The following is an 18,142-nucleotide window of genomic DNA, read 5'->3' as shown; positions in this document are numbered from 1 at the left end:
CAGAAGGGACCACCTCCCTGAGGCACCTGGCCTGGAGGATCCAACTGCACAATCTCAGCCAAGGGAGAAGAGACAAACCAGTGGAGGACTTCACCCACCCACACACCGAGGGCCGAGTTACCTGCTCACCAGCACACCTTGACCTTGTTTTGAAACCTGGAGATTTCTGGTGAGTTTCCTGGGCCAGCATCCTGATCTGGTCACTTGCTTAGGACTCCAATTAAGTTGGGCTGCTTGTGACAGACTCCTGTGAATGAAAATGAACAATGTCACTGGATAGCTACATGTCAATTACTTGTTGCTGGCCTCCGCCCACCTGCCCTTCACATACCATCATTGTGAAAGTATTAGTCATGGCACAGAACCTCACACATTGTAAGTGCTCAACATAAAGTGGTGAAGGGCAGGGAGGGGAGCCCTCCCCCGGGGTCAGCACACATGTTTAACACACTCTTGAAGGATGACAAGCTATCTCCAGAAGGTTAAACTAAAAACCTTCCATCTGCTACCAACACCAACCAGCTTCACACATGAACTAAACAATAGAGAAAGACAATTCTGTCTTAAGTGGGTATTTTAGAACAGTAGCTAAGCCCACATGTTGGTGTCAAACCTAGATTCAAATCCTTGTACTGCCTCCCACCACCCTGTGACTTTGGATGGATTACTTAACCTCTCTGCACTTAACTTAGTAAGTGTGCTTTGAAGATGAGCTGATTCCCTGCAGGCAGTGTTCCAGCTCCATGCTTCACATACTCCACATATGGTATCAATTGCTTTTACTGGGAGGCTTTCATTTCAACACCTTGGGGACCCCACCATCATCTCTCTCCCACCCCCCAATTAAACTTTCTCTTCTTTCTCTATCTTTTATAAAAACGACTTTTCAGTGTCTTGTGTTCTCAGTGACTTGCAAACCTGGTTAGCTAAGCCTGTGATGTTGTAGTGTCTGGTAATGGAACCCTGCCCTGCTTTATAATCGTGGGTTTTGGGCAAGGTGGGAGGCTTTCCAAAGGTACCTTGAAAATCAGGACTCTTTGATGCGGCTTCTGACTTCCATATCAGCCAGGATAACAGACCCCAATAGGTGGCTGTGCCCCAGTGGAGTCGGAACACCCTTTTAAAACGATCTAAGAGTACAGTGAGGAGGTCTCCTGCTTTTGAGGGACCAACAAGATGGAATCAGGAGCCAAATGACCAAGCTCAAATCCCCTCTGTAACTGAGTGTAACAGGGGGTATCAACGTCCACCTCTCACGCTCAGGAGCACAAAGCAGGGAACTCTTAAGCCCTGCAGCCCCCACTTCCAGGACATGTGCCACTGCTTCCCTCTAGTGGTCATTGTATAAATTGCACAGCACGCTGGCCTGAAGAAGGGGAGATGGGAGATTTTCCTTACGAAAATTTTCCTTATGAGTCCCACTTGATGCTGGGGTTCTCAACTACGCTCCCCCATAACTCCCTTTTTATAAAATGTACTTTGTGTAATGATAGTATTTTTAAAATAATTTAAGCAACTTTGTTGATGGATGTATTGATGTACAATAAACGACACATACAGATAGAGTACAATTTTTTTTTTGTTTTGTTTTGAGACAGTCTTGCTCTGTCACCCTGAGTAGAGTGCCACAGCAACCTCAAACTCCTGTGCTCAAGCAATCCACCTGCCTCAGCCTCCCACATAGCTGGGACTACAGGTGCCAGCCACAATGCCTGGCTAGTTTTTTTTCTAACTTTAGTAGAGATGGGGTCTCGCTCTTGCTCAGGCTGGTCTCAAGACTCCTGAGCTCAAGCAATCCACCTGCCTCAGCCTCCAGATGCTGGGATTACAGGCATGAGCCACCGCGCCCAGCCGAGAGAGTACAATTTGATAACTTTTGACACAAGTATACACTGAAATCATGATCACAATCAAGACAGTGAACATATTCACCCCCCCCCCAATGTTTCCCTGTGCCCCTTGGTGATCTCTCCTGACCCTTACTACTCCCCCATCCCCAAAGCAACTATCGATCTGCTTTCTGTCATTATAGATCAGTTTATGTTTTTTTAGAGTTTTCTACAAATGCAATCACACAAGTACTCTTTTTTTTTTTTGGTCTGGCTTTCTTTTACTCAGCATAATCATTCTTGAGATTTATCCATTTTGCTCTGTGTGCCAATAGTTCATTTTTTTTTTTTTTGGAGTCTCACTCTGTTCCCCAGGCTAGAGTCCTGAGGCATCAGCCTAGTTCACAGCAGCCTCAAACTCCTGGGCTCAAGTAATCCTCCTGCCTCTGTCTCAGGAGTAGCTGGGACTACAAGCACATACAATCATGCCTGGCTCATTTTTTTATGTCTTTACTTTTTGGGGGTTTTTTTGTAGAGATGGAGTCTCACTATGTTACCCAGGCTGGTCCTGCCTCAGGCTCCCAAAGTGCTCGAATTACAGGCATGAGCCACTGAGCCTGGCCAGGTCATTCTTTTTTGTTGCTGAATAATATTCCATTGTATGAGTGCACCACAAATTACTTACCCATTTAGAATGATAATAATTTTAAAGATCAATGTAATACCTTAATTAAAATATACAACAGAAACTAAAGCGAAGTAATTCAATAATAGGTAAGTTCTGGGTAAAGGCTCAGGCATGACTGGGCACGGTGGCTCACATCTGTAATCCCAGCACTTGGGAGACTGAGGTAGGTGGAGTGCCTGAGCTCACAGGTTCGAGATCAGCCTGAGCCACAGCAAGACCCCGTCTCCAAAAAAAAAAAAAAAAAAAAAGCCAAGCATGGTGGTGGGTGCCTGTAGTCCCAGCTACTTGGGAGGCTGAGGCAAGAGGATCACTTGAACCCAAGAGTTTGAGGTTGCTGTGAGCTGAGATGCCATGGCACTCAAGTGACCAAGTGAGACTCTATCTCAAAATAAATAAATAAATAAAGGCTAGGCGGTGCCTGTGGCTCAAAGGAATAGGGTGCCAGCCCCACATACTGGAGATGGTGGGTTCAAATCTAGCCCCAGCCAAAAATTGGACAAAAAAAAAAGGCTCGGGCACGACCACATCGGAGCATATAATGAACACATCAGACACTTGTCCCTATGTACTGTAATGGACAATGGCAGCAGATGCACCAGCTACAAGCCCAGCCAGAAGCATGGCGTATGAGCATATGTGACGACAGGCGGCATTGCCACGGGAATGTCACGCAACAGAGTGGCAGGTTTGTCTGGTCCAATGCCCAGTGGTTGGCCATTCTATGCAGGAAGGCACAGTGCTCTGTAGAGCAGAGAAGGTGGACAAACGCGGATTTTAGCTGGTGGAAGAATCCATTTCTCACAGGGCTGGACATGTCTTTCTAAAGCATGTGTTGGTGTATTTGCCCTGGACCCCCCTGGCATTTCTCCAGTTTACGCATTACCTTGACTCATTCACTAAGGTCCATATTTGACTTTTTGAAGGTGTGTTTGTATTTCACAGCACAAGCCTGGGGCTTCCCGGGCACTTCCCTGAGCAGAGACAAATGCTTCTTTTGTGTCCCTGCTCTCCGGGGCCAGCAGCAGGTGTTGGTACTTCTCAGGGAAAAATAATGTTTAGCAATGCTTTTGAGACAACAGGGCTTTAGATCTCGCTACTATAAAACATTCTGTACTTCCCTCGTTGGGTAATTTATCTACCGTGTTATTAAAGGAGCTTGTTGATTGGCGGTAACCCATGGCTTCCAAGTGGCCTGTCCTTGCAAGAAACTCATTCTAGAAACTTTAAAAGATTTGTTAACCCAACACTCGTGCTGCAGAGAAGGATCCAAAGTCCACGGTAAGTGGGACATGTAGCACATGTGGTCTCGAATCATTTCCTAACTCCGTTTTTTTTGACATATCCCTCCAACATTTCCCCCTGAATCCAGTTAAATATGTACATCATGCTTTCATTCTTATCTTTGTATCTTCCTGTTTTCCCTGGAAATGTTGGCCTTGGAATTTTTCTAACTTCTTGAGTTAAATGCTCAGTTTATCTATTTTGTTTTATTTATTTGTTTTTTGTTTTTCGTCTCCTTTCCTTTCGTCCATTGCTCACAGGACAGACAATATCGTGCGGCCGAAGCAGTGTGGGCTCCGGGGACCAAATGACTGTTGGTTGGACTCCTGGTTCAGCTTCTCATAAGCAAGTTTTGGGCTTCAATTTCGTCATCTGAAAAAAACAAACCAAAAAAGGTAGTGATGGCCCTGTGCAGTCCTTTCTGAGGATTAAATGAGGTACTGGAGAGGAGGGAGCATTGCGGTGCCGGACACGTGGGGAATCTCCTGAGTCCATCTCCTGAGTTATTTTCCACCTTCTGTATCTACCTTGCTCATCTAGTTAAAGAAGCAAAGCAGGCCCCATGGTTTCTTTCTCCTTTGGTGTCACTTATATTGGTACTTCTTGACTATACTGTCACAGCACATGAGTTGAGAGGTGAGTGCCAACAGTAAGATGGAGACACAATTCAGAATAGGTTAAGATGGAAGGTTCTAGAGTTCAGCTGCTGGAGCTCTTTCTGGTTTTGCCACTGCCCAGCTGGGCCAAGCGAATCAACTCTAAGCCTCAAGTTCCTTCTATTTTATTTTATTTGAATGGAAATAGTTAAGACTACAAATTTGCTTCTATCTACAGTGTTGGTTAAATTCCAAAACTTTGAATTTACAAACGACATTCTAATGTTCTTTTCATTGTTTTAGAAACCTGTTGTTTTAGATTTGAATTTATCTTTGACCCAACAACTGTTGGGGGGAGGGTAGAAGAATGGTAAACATATGTGGATTCTTTTTTTTTTTTTTTGTCTGAGGTAGAGTCTTGCTCAGTTGCCCAGGCTAGAGTACAGCAGCATCATTATAGCCCACTGGAATCTCAAATTCCCGGGCTCAAGTGATCCTCTTGCCTCAGCTTCCTAAGTAACTGGGACTCCAGGTGTCATCACCACGCCTGGCTACTTTTTCTATTTTTTTGTAGGGACAGGGTCTCACTCTTGCTCAGGCTGGTCTCAAATGCCTCACTTCAAGCAATCCTGCTGCCTCACCTTCCCAAAGTCCTAGGATTACAACTGTGAGTCACTGTGCCTGGTGGTTTGTGTTTGTTTGTCTGTTTGCTTGTTTTAAGGTAGAAGATGTTTGGGGAGTGGGGTATTAATTGTAATCAGGTATGGAGCCTATATAATTTCTCCTTTGGAGAACTTGAGGAATTATCTATAACCTAGTTTATAATCAATTTGCGTAACTATTCCTGAAATATTTGAGAAGGTATGTATTCTGTGTGGGAAAGACAAGCTTGATAATAAAGCCCAAATTTTAGAATTTGCAGTTATGTCTGAGTGGTGATTGTTATTTTGTGTATTTTTGGGGGAACACTGTATACCCATCAGCTCTGCAAACTCACGTATGTGAGTTTGCCAACAAAGCTCTGGCGTCTTTGTTCAGACCATCCATAACTCCCAGTTAGATTCCAGTCTTTGTTGTTCTTTTTTTTTTTTTTTTTCTTTTTCCCAAATGGCTGTTGAATTTATTTGCTCAATCAATAATGGTCCTGGCAAAAATTTATTAACCAACGCTGAGACATTTGTAATGCAACACTAATTTTAAAAATCCATGACACCTGGATAGAAATTAGAGTTTACACAAAAAAAGGAACCTTCGATATTGCCAACAGCTGTCAAGTGAATGTTCTCGGACCGACAGGACAGCAAGAAGGCCTTTACACATATATGTCTGACACCTGACGGTGCTTTCAGTCACCAGAATACTTGCTCTCCAGATTTAAAAAAAAATAGCATGCTGATTTCTATAACAAAGCTTTTTTTATATAAAAATCAAATAATGGCCAACAAGTCACAATAGTGCAACAGGTAGAAGATAAAAAAACCACATAAACAGGTGCTGAAAAGAAATACTAACTAGGAGGAATAGGGGAGAGCCCTCTGTGGGGTGGTTTCCACCTCCTCGAGTGTGTGGAGGTTTCTCCTGAGCCAGGAGACCTGGCCAGTCTCATGGCACCACTCACTCTGACAGAGCTGACCACAGTCCAGTTGCCTCCGAAGCCCGGCCTCCCAGCAGCCTCAGAGCACTGATCTGATGGACTAGAGGTGGGAAGTGGGGCAGGGCGAGTCACGGCTAGCATTAAAAGGAAGGTAATTTGTCTCTATTGCTAATCTTGTCAACTGAGAGTCCACCAGTAGGTTCACTGAGACAGCACGGATAATTCTGAATTTTTGTTTAAGAGCATATATATGGCTTATTCAGGCCAGGAGACATGTACATTCTAGCCCAAGCAAGCAACTGGAGTCATTCTGTTTTTACTAGAGGGTCAGTCATGGAAAGGACTTCTGGTTTGAGAAACATCCTTTGTGTGGAGGCACCAGGACAAGGCAACCACCTTCCCAACAACCCGGTAAAAAGGCCTTTGCTGGCCACCGCAGTGAGTAACAGGCAGGAGTCGGGCCTCCTCCATGCTGGGCCTTGTGGGGCCCAGGGCAGGTGGGCAGGCTCCACAGGCAGGCAGCCTCCGTCTGCAACCAAACGAGGCCGTCCTGGTGACTCAGGCTCAGGGACTGTGTTTTGGAACTGTCCAAAGAGAGTTAGGGGGTGGGTAACAGGTACACCCATAGGAGCCATTCTGGCTAGTCAGAAAACATGAGGCAGCTCCCCCATTGTATAATCTGCACCAAAAAGGTGTGAAAGGCACAAGCAAGAGTGACCAGGGACACAGAGATCCGGAGGGCAGGACATGGGGCAGGCAGCCACAAGACTGACCTGTTTGGGTTCCCCCCCAAATGAGAAAGAGATCCTGATTCTGCTGTGATAAAAAAGCAAAGGAAGACAATTTTTGGTTTAAAAAGAAGCCACTCAAGGGTTAAAGTAGTTATTTTAAGTTAACAAAGAAAATTAATCTTCAAATAAGCTGGCACTATCTGGAAAACTAATCTGTCCCCTGTCAGCCCACAATGTGCCCTCTGCTTCCACCTCCCCACCGGACCTGAGCCTGCTGTGAGGGCTCAGACGTGTGAAAGAGGAAGGGTCTCTGAGAAGAGAAGACATCTTTACAGAATAGACAGTGCGAGAGAGCGCACCCGCAGCCCTCGGCATTACAGTAAGGTGCACAGGTCCTTGTAAGTCTAGAGGATTCCACCACCAGCACCCCAGGCCGCTCGGATGGGCGTCTCCTTCCTGACCTTGCTCGGGGATGGCTTCGCTTGCTCTTTGCCTGCCTTTGGCTCCTCTTTGGCTGCTTTGGCCTCCACGACCCCATCTCTGGGCGGCTGGGCCATGCCCCCCCGCCGCTCGCTGGGGCTCCTCGTCCTCTGGCGCCGCCTGATCGGACTTGCCGCGCTGACCCTGCCGCAGGCGGAGCTGAACGCGCAGCTGGGTGATGGCCTCCCGCTCCTCGTGAATCGCTTGGTTCGGGTGATTGTTCTTTATTTCTAGCTCTTCCTTCTGTCTCTGTAGACCTTCTAAAAGGATCTGTGGTTCCTCTTCGTCCTCACTCTCATTCTGGCTCTCAGAGGAGTCCTCCTCGGTTTCCCTTCGGCCGCGCTGCTGGCGGCTCTGAATCTCTGCAAGCTCAGCTCCGAGGCCTTCTCTCTCTTCTTTTTTCGGTGGCAATCTGCCCACGCAGAAACTGCTCCATGGCCAGTAGCTCCTCCTGTTCTGTCAGGATCTCATTCTCCTGGGCAAGGAGAATATTTATAACTTCTTCATTTTCATTCATTTCTTCTTTGGAAACATCCTCTTTTGAGAGACTGGCTGTCTCTTGTGCAATCTTGGTTTCACACTCCTGCCTTTCGCTTCTCTTAGTTTTCTTTTGAGAGCTGTCAAAATCCTTTGTACTTCCCATAATCTTTCTTCTTTAGATAAATCCTTTATCCCACCCTGCAGATATCGATGTAAACAATTCAAAAGAAACCCCTGTCTCCGGATCTCTTCCTTGATGCCAACCTGGGTCTCTGGCAGCGTGGGCATCGTGGCCATGTTAGATCACCGCAGAGGTTTTGTCACTTGCTTTAGAACCACATTTCCAAAGAGTTCTTGCACACGTGTGAAAAACACATACAGGACTCCATTACTGATCTGAACAGTTGGACTGAGCACTATAGAAATGTTCTGAATATTCATTTTAGTTTCCAGTTCCTTTGTAATGACGTGGTCCATGTGCACAATGAGCCAGGAAATCAGAAGATAGTTACATTCAGGCAGTTCTTTGGGCAAGTGCTGGAATTCCTGTACTTTCTCACTCTCTGAGGTCCTACCACAAGCCTCTTCAAATCGGGGCATAAGCTCTTTGGTAAGCAAATTCTCTGAAGTTCTCACAAACACTGCTTCAGCAAACTGGCTACAGTGTTAGGCTCATGCTCTTCCAAGTTTGTAGACGCCTCTCGGTCATAAGCTACTTTTAGCTCGTCCACTTTTGATTTAATTCCTGAAACTCTGTAGATGCCTTCACACTTCATGCCATACTTCTCTACGTAATCTATACATTCACGGAAAACTGCCGGCAGCGGAATGCCGTCATACATCATGGTCCTCTCTACCGCATGGGCCAAAGGGATCCCAAAAATGGGTTTGAGATTCGGAACATCAACCCGAGGCACCTCTGGCTCCTGAATTGGCTTCTTCTTTTTTTTCTTTTCCTTCCACTGTTAAACAACTTCTGCTGCTGTCCAGTCTTTTGACTTCTCTTTATGTTTTTCATCTTTGGGGTTCTCTTTTATTTTAAAATCCTTCTCCTTTTTAGAAAAGCTGAGCTTCTTGAAAACATGGATTCCCTTGGACCTCTTCATTTTAGAAGGACTTTCAGCTTCATCTCCAGAGTTATCTTCCTGAAAGGTAGCATAGCCTCCAGTCCTTTTTTCCTTTTTCTTAAATTTTCCTTTCTCCATGTCGTGGTCTTTCTCATCATCAGATGCTACATCAGGAGGCTGGTGGAGGATGTCATGGGGAGGTGAAGGTTCACCAGTATGGTACAATCCAGGAAACTTAGTAGGGCTGATCTCTTCAGAGCTGGGGGTCTGGGTGAGCCCGCTGCCATGCTTCACCCTGTGTGTTCACTGGGGCTGCTGGTGGGGGGCAGGAAGCACTCGGTCATGCTGATGCCCTGACAAGGTCTTCTCTGTTACCTATCCATTACACCTGTGCTTGCCGCTGCAGCCACCGCCTCCCTGCGTTCACACCGCCAGAGCAGCAGAGTCTCCTGCACGGCGCCCCAGGCCCTCCCCGCCCAGCCTCCGCCTGTTTTCCAGTCTTTGTTGTTCTTATCCATCCTTTTTTGGTTCACTGTTTCCAACATGTCTTTCTGCTCTCCCTGCTCAGAGAACTTCTCAGGTGTGTAACTACAAATGTGATTAATTTCATTTTTGTCTCTGGATTTCAGTTCCTTGTGTTTTTTTTTTTATTATTGCTGTCTGCTTTTCAAAAGGCTGTCTTATTTTTGTTCTTTCTCCTATTTTATTGGAATATCCTGGCCAAACCCTCTAAGATTTTAAGCTGCAGGGAGACTGAATTTCTAGCATGTGTCCCTGGGCTCTGGAAACCTCTCCTCCTGCCCAGGACTCTCACAACTGAATGTTTTCTGGTTATCTGAGGCACCTGTAGATTTTTGACCACAAAAGGTGGTCACTGACCACAAAAAATGGTGGCCACTGTTATCCTAAATAACTATGATACACAGGGCATGCCCTGGTGGGGCTGGATGAGGCGGTGTGTGCCATCTGGAGTTGTTTATTCATGTACAAGGCCTTCAGTTAGAAATAAAGTTAAGAGACGTTCCAAGGATCATGGTGCCAGGGCAGCCTCCCAGGAAGATGGTTAGGCTGGGAGGCTGGGGACAAGACCTTGTGGAAGCAACTCACAAACTCCTGTGTTCTGGGAAGATCATTGGGTGTTCTGCCAAGACTTAGCTCAGCTGCGGGGCACCCACCTTGCATGGCCTCTGTGGAGCAACAGTGCTCCCTGCTCTCCTGATAGTTCCAACACTGATACCTGGATCCCCTTCCTCCCCTACCCTAATTCCAGCCCCAGAGTAGTAACTAACTGTAAATGTAGTCTAGAGTAAGACTACTCTGAAGATCTAACCAGTTTAATGGGAGATATTCTGTAACCTTATAACCGGTGAGGAGGAATCTGTTTAATGTTACCATGATGATTAATAACATTGCTGATACTTGTTTTTACTGTGACAGTATGAAAGTAACAAAGAGAAACAGAAAAGCAGAACAGTTCTTTGAGGAGATTTAAAGCAGAACAGTTCTTTGAGGAGATTTAAAGCAGAACAGTTCTTTGAGGAGATTTCCTCGCTGTTCTCTGGAATTGCTGGCTTTTCTGTAAATAAGACTGGAATTGTTGCTCTCTCATCCACTTCTCTGTTGATTAGCTTGGGTGACAGGTGGACAGACTCACTGGTCTGGCAACAAAGGTACCTCATAAAGTGGTTCCCCCAGCATACCCCTTGTCAGGGTTTTGCCTCCTCCCCCTCCCCCCAGCCCCTGCTGGCTTCCTATCCCCAGGTGCCATGTGCTATTGCCCTGTCCGGAAGCGATGTCCAGGGGCAGGGAGATGCAGCTGAAAGGCCCCCCCATCCTGTTTCAGAGGAGGAGTGGATATCAGTAACAAAACTTTGTCTTTCACTTCCATTTTGCTACCGTTGGTAGAAATTTCTCCCAGACTTCCTTGGCGACTAATGATATGGAAATGTTGTGGCCTCCATGGGGAAGTGACAGGTTGTCAGGCCACCATTCCACAAACGGTTGACCCAGTGCAGACTGTAACGGGCAGGTCTCCTTTGGTTGCAAGTGACAGAAACCCAACTCAAAATGGTTTATGCAAGTAGGAGCTTAGAACAGAGGGAAGTGAAGGGTGTTTTGGGGTCCCAGACAGGGCTGACTCTGGGACTAGAATGCTGTATAGTCGCTACTCCCTCTTCATGGCAGCTTAGGCCCTCAGATGAGCCGTAGCCACATGATTTAAAACTGCTGGCCTCTGCCCCTACACCATGGGCTTCCTGTGTGAAGCTGAGCTGCTTCACTTCACAATACACTGATTAGGGCATAGGCATTCCCCATCACGGGGGGACAGGGCCTGTGACTGGCAGCCCCCACTAAACCCCCATGCAGGAAGGGGTTCTGCCAATGGTGATACTGTTCCCAGAAAGGAGCTGCCCTTTCCTGCTCAGCTGTCACCTGTCTTTTCACGCCCATCTGCCATTTCTGCCTAAGCCTGGCCAATGTGCATGGTTTAAACCAGCATGTTTCCAGGAGATAGATGACTTCACAGAACTGGGGTTCCAGAAGGCTGGGGTGGCCCAGCACTCCCTCCTTCTTTAGAACATGGAGAACTGTTAGCTGGGAGAGGCTGGAGTGTAGTTGGTGAGAAAGAGGAGGTTCCTACCCCAAACAGCCGTATTCTATGGATCCTCATAGAAAGCCCTGGGCTGGCTGAGACCTGGTGTCAGAGGGTTTGGAAGAGAGGTAAGCTTCAGAGGGGCATGGGAGCACACAAGCAGAATCACTATCTTCCCAGAGGGAACCCCGGAGAGGGCGTAATGGGCAGGGATGGAGCTCCCTGCTTCCCAAGGCTGGCGACAGCTATCTCTGAGGGAACCCGCTGAGTCAGAATGGGGTAGCTTGGGGTTTATCTGACATTCTGATTTAACTGGGTATCTCATACTTTTATTTGCTACATCTGGCAACTCTGGGTGATAGAAGGGAAGCAAAAGAATGGTCCCAAACTCAGGTTGGGGTGGAGCGAGTCTTAGAAGACAGAACAAGAGCGGGGAGTGGAAACAAGCCCCCCAGCACAGCCGTCACACAGAACTTCCTGACACTGGCAGGTGGAGGATGGAGGACCCCAGGCCTTCACCCTCACCCACATACACCTAGTTTACCGGGAAAGATACACTGTCCCCTCAGTGACAGAAACAGCCCCCATTTTTGTTTTCATGGCGCTGACCGTTTTGGAGAATACAGAGCAGTTATTTTGTGCATTTTCCTTCAGCGTGGCTTTGTCTGATGTTTTCTCAGGATTAGACACACACTATGCATCTGGGGACAGACTACTCCGTAAGTGATATTGTGTCCTTATTGGGATGTCACAGCTGGAGGCACACAATGCCCCTCTGTTGCTCATAGGTGATATTAATTTTGACTGCAAGGTCCAAATACTGGCTGCTTTTTCTACTGTAATTACTGCTTCCCTCCACCCATGCAACTAATAAGCCATCTGTAGGGAGACCCTAGAAGACCGTGGATGGATCCAGCTCTTTGTCAGGCTTGCCACCACCTCAGATTTAGCCCCGATGATTCTTGCTCACACCAATTTATAATGGTTGCAAAATGGTGATTTTTTCCCCCAACTTCATGACTGTCTCTCTATTTTTCAGTCAGTATCTTATTGTCAGGAAGAGCTCCCTGTTTCATCCCCATTATTTATCTATTTGTCTATTTATTACATGTGTTATGGACTCAGAGATTCCTATCAGATTCAATACATAATCTGTTGCTATCATTTCTTTTGATGGGCTAAGTGTCTAGATTACCTTGGAAACCATTATGCAAGGGCTTCTTAGATATGACACTAAAAACACAAGCAAAAAAAAAAATAGATAAATTGGACATCATCAAAATTTAAAATTTGGGAACTTCAAAGAACACTATCAAAAAAGGGAAAGGCAATCCACAGAATGGGAGAAATAGCTGATGATATATCATTTGCGTCTAGTATCCAGAACATATAAAGAACTTTATGAAAAAGACAAATAGCTCCCTGTAGAAATGTGCAAAGTTTAGGAATAGATGTTTTCTTAAAGATAGAAAAATGGTCAAACATATGAAAGGATATATAACATCATTATTCACCAGGAAAACCACAATGTGATGTTAGTTCACATCCACTGAGATAGCTTTGATCAAAAAGACAGGTAATAACAAGTGTTGGTGAGGATATAGAGAAACTAGAGCCTTCATACACTGTCATTGGGATTGCAAAATGGTGCAGCCACTTTGGAAGGCTGGCAGGCCTCAAAACTTAGAGTTAACAACACATCACCCAGTAATTCTACTCCAGAGAAATAAAAACATATATCCACACAAAAACTAGAATATTAATGTACATGGCAGCATTATCCAATGGCCAAAAAGTGAAAACAACCCAAATGTCTACCTGCTGACAAATGTATAAACAAATTATACACAAAATACAAAAAAATATTTTTTAACTATAGAAAGGAATGAAGTATCATGCTGCAACGTGAATAAACCTTGAAAACATTATGCCAAGTTAAAGAAGCAAGGCCCAGAAGGCTGTAGTTTGTGTAACTGTGTGTATGAAATGTCCAGAATAGGCAAATCCATAGAAACAGAAAGCAGATTACTGGTTGCCAAGGGCTGGGGGGTGCAGGAATGGGGAGTGAATCCTAATGGATGTAGGGTTTTGGTTTGGGTTGATGAAAATGTTCTAAAATCAAGTGAGGCAATTGTAGCACAACTCAGCAAATACACTAACAACTGTTAAATTGTACACTTTAACTGAATTAATTATATGGTATGTGAATTGCTTATTGTAAACTATATCTCAATAAAGCTGTTACAAAAAAAAATTCCCCTAATTTGGCCAGACGAGGCCCCTTTCAGCTGGCTCATGTGTCTATCTGACATGCCCAAATCTGTATTTTAAGGGCTTTCTTACTTTCTGGTACAAGAAGATAATCTAGACTTATCTCATGACCCTTTCCTGCTCCAGCCTGGAAATCTGCCATATTCCCTGTTGTCCTGGTTCTTTTTCGAAGGGACTGTGAAACCAAGATCTGGGCATTATTTAATTTAATTTTCACAACAACCCTATTAGGTAGGAATTAGTATGCCTTCTTTTTACAAATGAGGCCCAGAAAGGTTAAGTATGTTACCCAAGGTCACACAGCAGCCCGGTATTTGAAACCTGGCCAGTTCACCAGGAATTGCACAGCCAGAGTTTGCCCTTAGGGGAAGTCATGTGTCATGTGTCTGAGGCTGGGGAAAGATTAGCACTCAGTATGCTGATCCTCCTTTTGGAAACACATGGCCACATACACACAAATGCTGGTGAAAGATTCATTAATCTCCTTTGCCAACCTTGCTGCCCACCCTAACGCCCAAATGCTGTCCATAGCTGGGTGACCATAACAAGAAGACCTATAAATGAAATGAGATTGGCCTTGATTTTTAACTGTTGAAGCTGGGAAATAGGCATATGGAGGTTCATGATGCTCTTTTTTAAGTGTTTATAGTTGTCTGTGATAAAAAAAATATTTACAAAAGAATATACAAGAGGCCAGAGAATGGGAAAGAGCCAGGTACAAGCAGGGAGTGAGCAAGGGAATTTAACTGCTCTCTTCAGATTTCCCAGGCTCTTGGAGAAGACCAGCAAGAAGTCTGTGAGACCCTAAAACTATCACCTTCTTCCCTCGGAGGATGACAAGGGAGCTACTCATCTCCTTGGTCAGCTGTCTCTTTGTCATAAATCAGGCCAGCCTCATCCATCGCTGTGACTTGGCCAAGGTGCTGCACCAGGAGGACATGGATGGGTTTGAGGGCTACTCCCTGAGTGACTGTGAGTGCCACCAGCCCCCTCCCCTGCCATTTCTCCTCCTCTGCTAGTCATGCCTTACGTGGCCAGCTTCTTTCTTCCCCATTCATCTCTCAAAGCCAAATTCTAAAAGCAGCCACCTCCAAGAAGCCTTTCCCACACTTCATATTCATTCAACAATTACGTACGAAGAATTGTTTTAGGTGCTGGGGATACAGGGGATAAGAAATATCCTTCCCTTCTAGTGTTCACGTTCTAGAGGGAGAGAGCAGCAATAAACAGACACACACACACATACACATATAAAGTACTGCCTGGTGGTGATAAAGGCTATGAAGAAGAACAAAGCAGGGGCAGTGACAGGTGACACTGTTTTAGATGGGGAACTCAGAGAGGACCTCTTTAAAGAAGTGACATTGGGCAGCACTGACTAAAATGAAGGGTTGGGTCATCCACATGTCTGGGGGAAGTACATTCCAGGCAGAGGGAATGGCCTTTACAAAGGCTCCGTCTTCCTGAAAGGGTTTTCCCCCTTTTGCCCAGAATTTGTGCATATCTGTCTTGCAACACTTTCTGCTTTTATCTTGCTTTGTGGCTTTTAAAGGTATATAACTTTTATTCTTGCAATATAAGCCCCCTGAAGGCACCATCCATGTTTGACCCAGCCTAATGTTCCTCGCTGGGCTTTGCACGGTTTCTGGCACAGGGAGGTGCTCCTTAACTGCAGAAAGCATAGACGGAAGGATGGGCGAGTGGGTGTACTGATGAATGGCTGGCTGGACAGAAGGATGAGAGAGAAAGCCAGTGGGTATTTCTAGCCCTCTAGCTCCACCTAGACTCTTGGACCTTGTTCCTTTTATCTGATTCTTCCTGTCCCCTTTCTCCTCCACCTCCCTTCTCACCTGGCTTGGTTCCCTCTAAATCCTGATCCTCTTCTCTACATTCTAAGGGCTGTGCCTGGCTTATATAGAAAGTAACTTCAACATATCAAAGGTATATGAAAACGCAGATGGCAGCTCTGACTATGGCCTCTTCCAGATCAACAGCCACTACTGGTGCAATGATTACAAGAGTCACTCAGAAAACCTTTGCCACATGGACTGTCAAGGTCTGGTCAGGGCCCCAGGGTGGGAGAGGTGAGAGAGGAGACCAGGCTTTGCTCACAGGACTTCTCTTTCTACCCACAGCTTAGGAATGCCCTCAGAGAGATGGTCCAAAGAATCAGGGAATTACTGAGCTGAGGGTTGGACAAGTGGCCCTAACGCCCATGCAGTTAGGATATTTTGTAGAGTTCTTCATCAGGATCCAAAGATGGTCTGTACAGCCAGTGGTAGTAGAGTGGCTGCAGCAGCCATCTTCCACCAAAAGGATACTATATACTGAGCACTTTCCATGCATAGCTCACTTCAGCCAATCTTCCATGCAAATTGTTTACAGATGAGCAAACTGAGGCCCATGAAGAGAACCAGATCTGAAGGCTCAAACTAACCATTCAGTTGTACCGCCTCCATACATAGTAGTTTGTGAAGTGCAAACTCTCCACCTCAGAGCTGATCCAGGAGGCTCAGTAGGGGCCATGAGTCCCTCACTACCTCCTTCAAACACTCACTAATGTCCCTGGCTCCTTGTTTGAAGAGTCCCCCTTGTTAGGCAGAACTTTACCTTGGCCTCTGTGCTGTTTATTTTGGCATTTCCTCTTTCTAGAAAGCTCCCCATCTCAAACTTTGAGTGAACCACCCTCTACCCTGGTTAGAAAGAATAGTAGTGAAAAGGCCCAAAACTCAGTCCTCTTGCCCCTCCTACTTCATCCCCATCCACCCCTAAACTCTGGCAGCTGTTGTAGGGATATCTAAATGGGCCCCTGGGAGGGAGGCCTTGCCTGGGAAGGGTTGGAAGTGCTCAGCCCTTATGTGGCACAGGCCTGTTCAGGGAAAGCCAGTGTCTGCCCCAGTGTTTGGGACTATCCTTTGTTGTCCTCACAAGCTTTCTTTCTTCCTTTCAGATCTGCTAAGCCCCGACCTTCTCTCAGCCATTCACTGTGTAAAAATGATTGTATCCAAAGCAGGGGGGATGGACAACTGGTGAGGAGAACATGTTGGGACTAAGTTAGTGGGCATGGCCTCAGGAAGGAAGATGAGGTGGAGAAAGGGGCAGTAGACGAGGACTCATGGGCACTCCCTTGCTGCCTCTGGAAAAATATGGAATAGTGCAGGGGCTTGGAGCTCTGAGCCAGACCTGGATCTGGTTCCTTTTCTGATATTGTATTTAAAGAAACTCTTTCGGTTGCAGAAACAGAAAACAACTTGAGCCAGCGGAGGGAGGGATTTATTCTTATAGGACAAGGTGTCTATTGGGGTGCAGCGGGGCCTCAGGAAGGGAATGAAACCAGGGCTGGAAACTGTCAGCAAGCTTTCCATGGCAGGCTTCGGCTACTCTTGGTGCATTTGCTTCATGACTCTCTGCAGATTAGCTTTCTCTTTTCCCGAGTCCATAAGACACTAAGAGTGCTCCAACTTTCTGGCCTAAAGTCCCAAGCATCTTCAGGGACTAGCTAGAGTCAGTTCCCACCTGAGTTCCTGGGATAGAGGATCTGATTGGGTCAGCTTGGACCACATGTTTCTGGCCCAATCCACTCTAGGCTTGGAGGAGTTAAGCAACACAAACCTGGCTGCCACTGGTGAGCTCTTGCTGGGCGTGGGCAGGATTGGCAACATTTTCTATTAAAAATGTGGCGCTCATCAGCTGGGCAGATGTCCCCAAAGCCATCAGCTCACTAATGGAGGACATTCAGATGGTAACTTACCTTTTCTGAGCTACAAAATAGATATTTAAATAACATAAACTTCTTCAGGTGACTGGGAGGATGGAGGGAGTTAAATGCCTTGCATTCTCAAAACACTGCACAAAAGAGGGACATTGATGATAATTACAGCTGAGCTTTTCTGGAGGGAAAGTCAGTGGTTGCACTTGGGATCTTTTTTTTTCTTCTTCTTCTTCTTAATAGCTCTCAGCCTTGCAAAACAGTGCTCTCTTCGTCTTCAGAGACAGATGAGGATTTGAAAATGTGGAAGCATGCTGATGGGGGGAAGAGAGCAAATACCAGGGATGAGGGAAATTTACAGGAAGAAGCAGAGGAGGCAGGGAAGGACGTACCAGAGGGCTAGTAATGAAGGGGATTCTGGGCAAAGCTCTGCATGGAAAACTAACCAAGAACTGGGTTGTATGTGTGGAGAAGCTACTAAGTAGGAAGCAAGAACCATGTCCTTTTTCTTCACAGGATAGAATGGAGGCTGCACTGCTCAGGCCGGCCACTGTCCTACTGGATGACAGGGTGTCACCTATGAAACAGGATGCAGGCCCGCTGTTGACTCCTGTCATCACTTGGAAGCGCTTCATTTTTTCTTCTTGTCTCCACTTCATCTTGTGTTCTTCCCTTCCCATTTACAAGTAACACTGGCCAGAGTCCCGGGAATAAATGGTTCTCCTGGGCTTCCTCCTTGCTTCCATCCAGGCCGAGTCGCATGATTCCTGCCTGTTATCTGCAAACCAAGATAAAGAAATTTATAGTTTTTGAATTATTAAAG

General features: G+C 46.0%; 1 protein-coding gene and 1 pseudogene across 1 annotated transcript; one reads left to right on the top strand and one right to left on the bottom strand.

Annotated features, from left to right (window-relative positions):
• Nucleotides 1–7,123: 7,123 nt before the first annotated feature.
• On the bottom strand, nucleotides 7,124–9,090 carry LOC128571136 (ralA-binding protein 1-like; annotated as a pseudogene).
• Nucleotides 9,091–14,443: 5,353 nt separating this feature from the next.
• Nucleotides 14,444–17,902, top strand: LYZL6 (lysozyme like 6). The gene is made up of 4 exons (XM_053570502.1): nucleotides 14,444–14,582; nucleotides 15,508–15,666; nucleotides 16,561–16,639; nucleotides 17,836–17,902. The coding sequence occupies exons 1-4, from the start codon at nucleotides 14,444–14,446 to the stop codon at nucleotides 17,900–17,902; spliced, it is 444 nt and encodes a 147-aa protein (XP_053426477.1).
• Nucleotides 17,903–18,142: the final 240 nt, after the last annotated feature.

Source organism: Nycticebus coucang, chromosome 18 (assembly GCF_027406575.1).
Source record: "Nycticebus coucang isolate mNycCou1 chromosome 18, mNycCou1.pri, whole genome shotgun sequence".
Lineage (NCBI taxonomy): Eukaryota > Metazoa > Chordata > Mammalia > Primates > Lorisidae > Nycticebus > Nycticebus coucang.
Note: the sequence above shows the minus strand (reverse complement) of the source record. Positions and strands in the feature narration are given on the sequence as shown.

Excerpts from the sequence above, each read along its gene's own strand:
- LYZL6 (XM_053570502.1), top strand. The coding sequence starts at position 14,444 with ATGACAAGGGAGCTACTCATCTCCTTGGTCAGCTGTCTCTTTGTCATA. Across the intron at positions 14,583-15,507 it reads GGGCTACTCCCTGAGTGACT|GGCTGTGCCTGGCTTATATA; the intron begins GTGAGTGCCACC and ends CTACATTCTAAG. Across the intron at positions 16,640-17,835 it reads GCAGGGGGGATGGACAACTG|GATAGAATGGAGGCTGCACT; the intron begins GTGAGGAGAACA and ends TTTTCTTCACAG.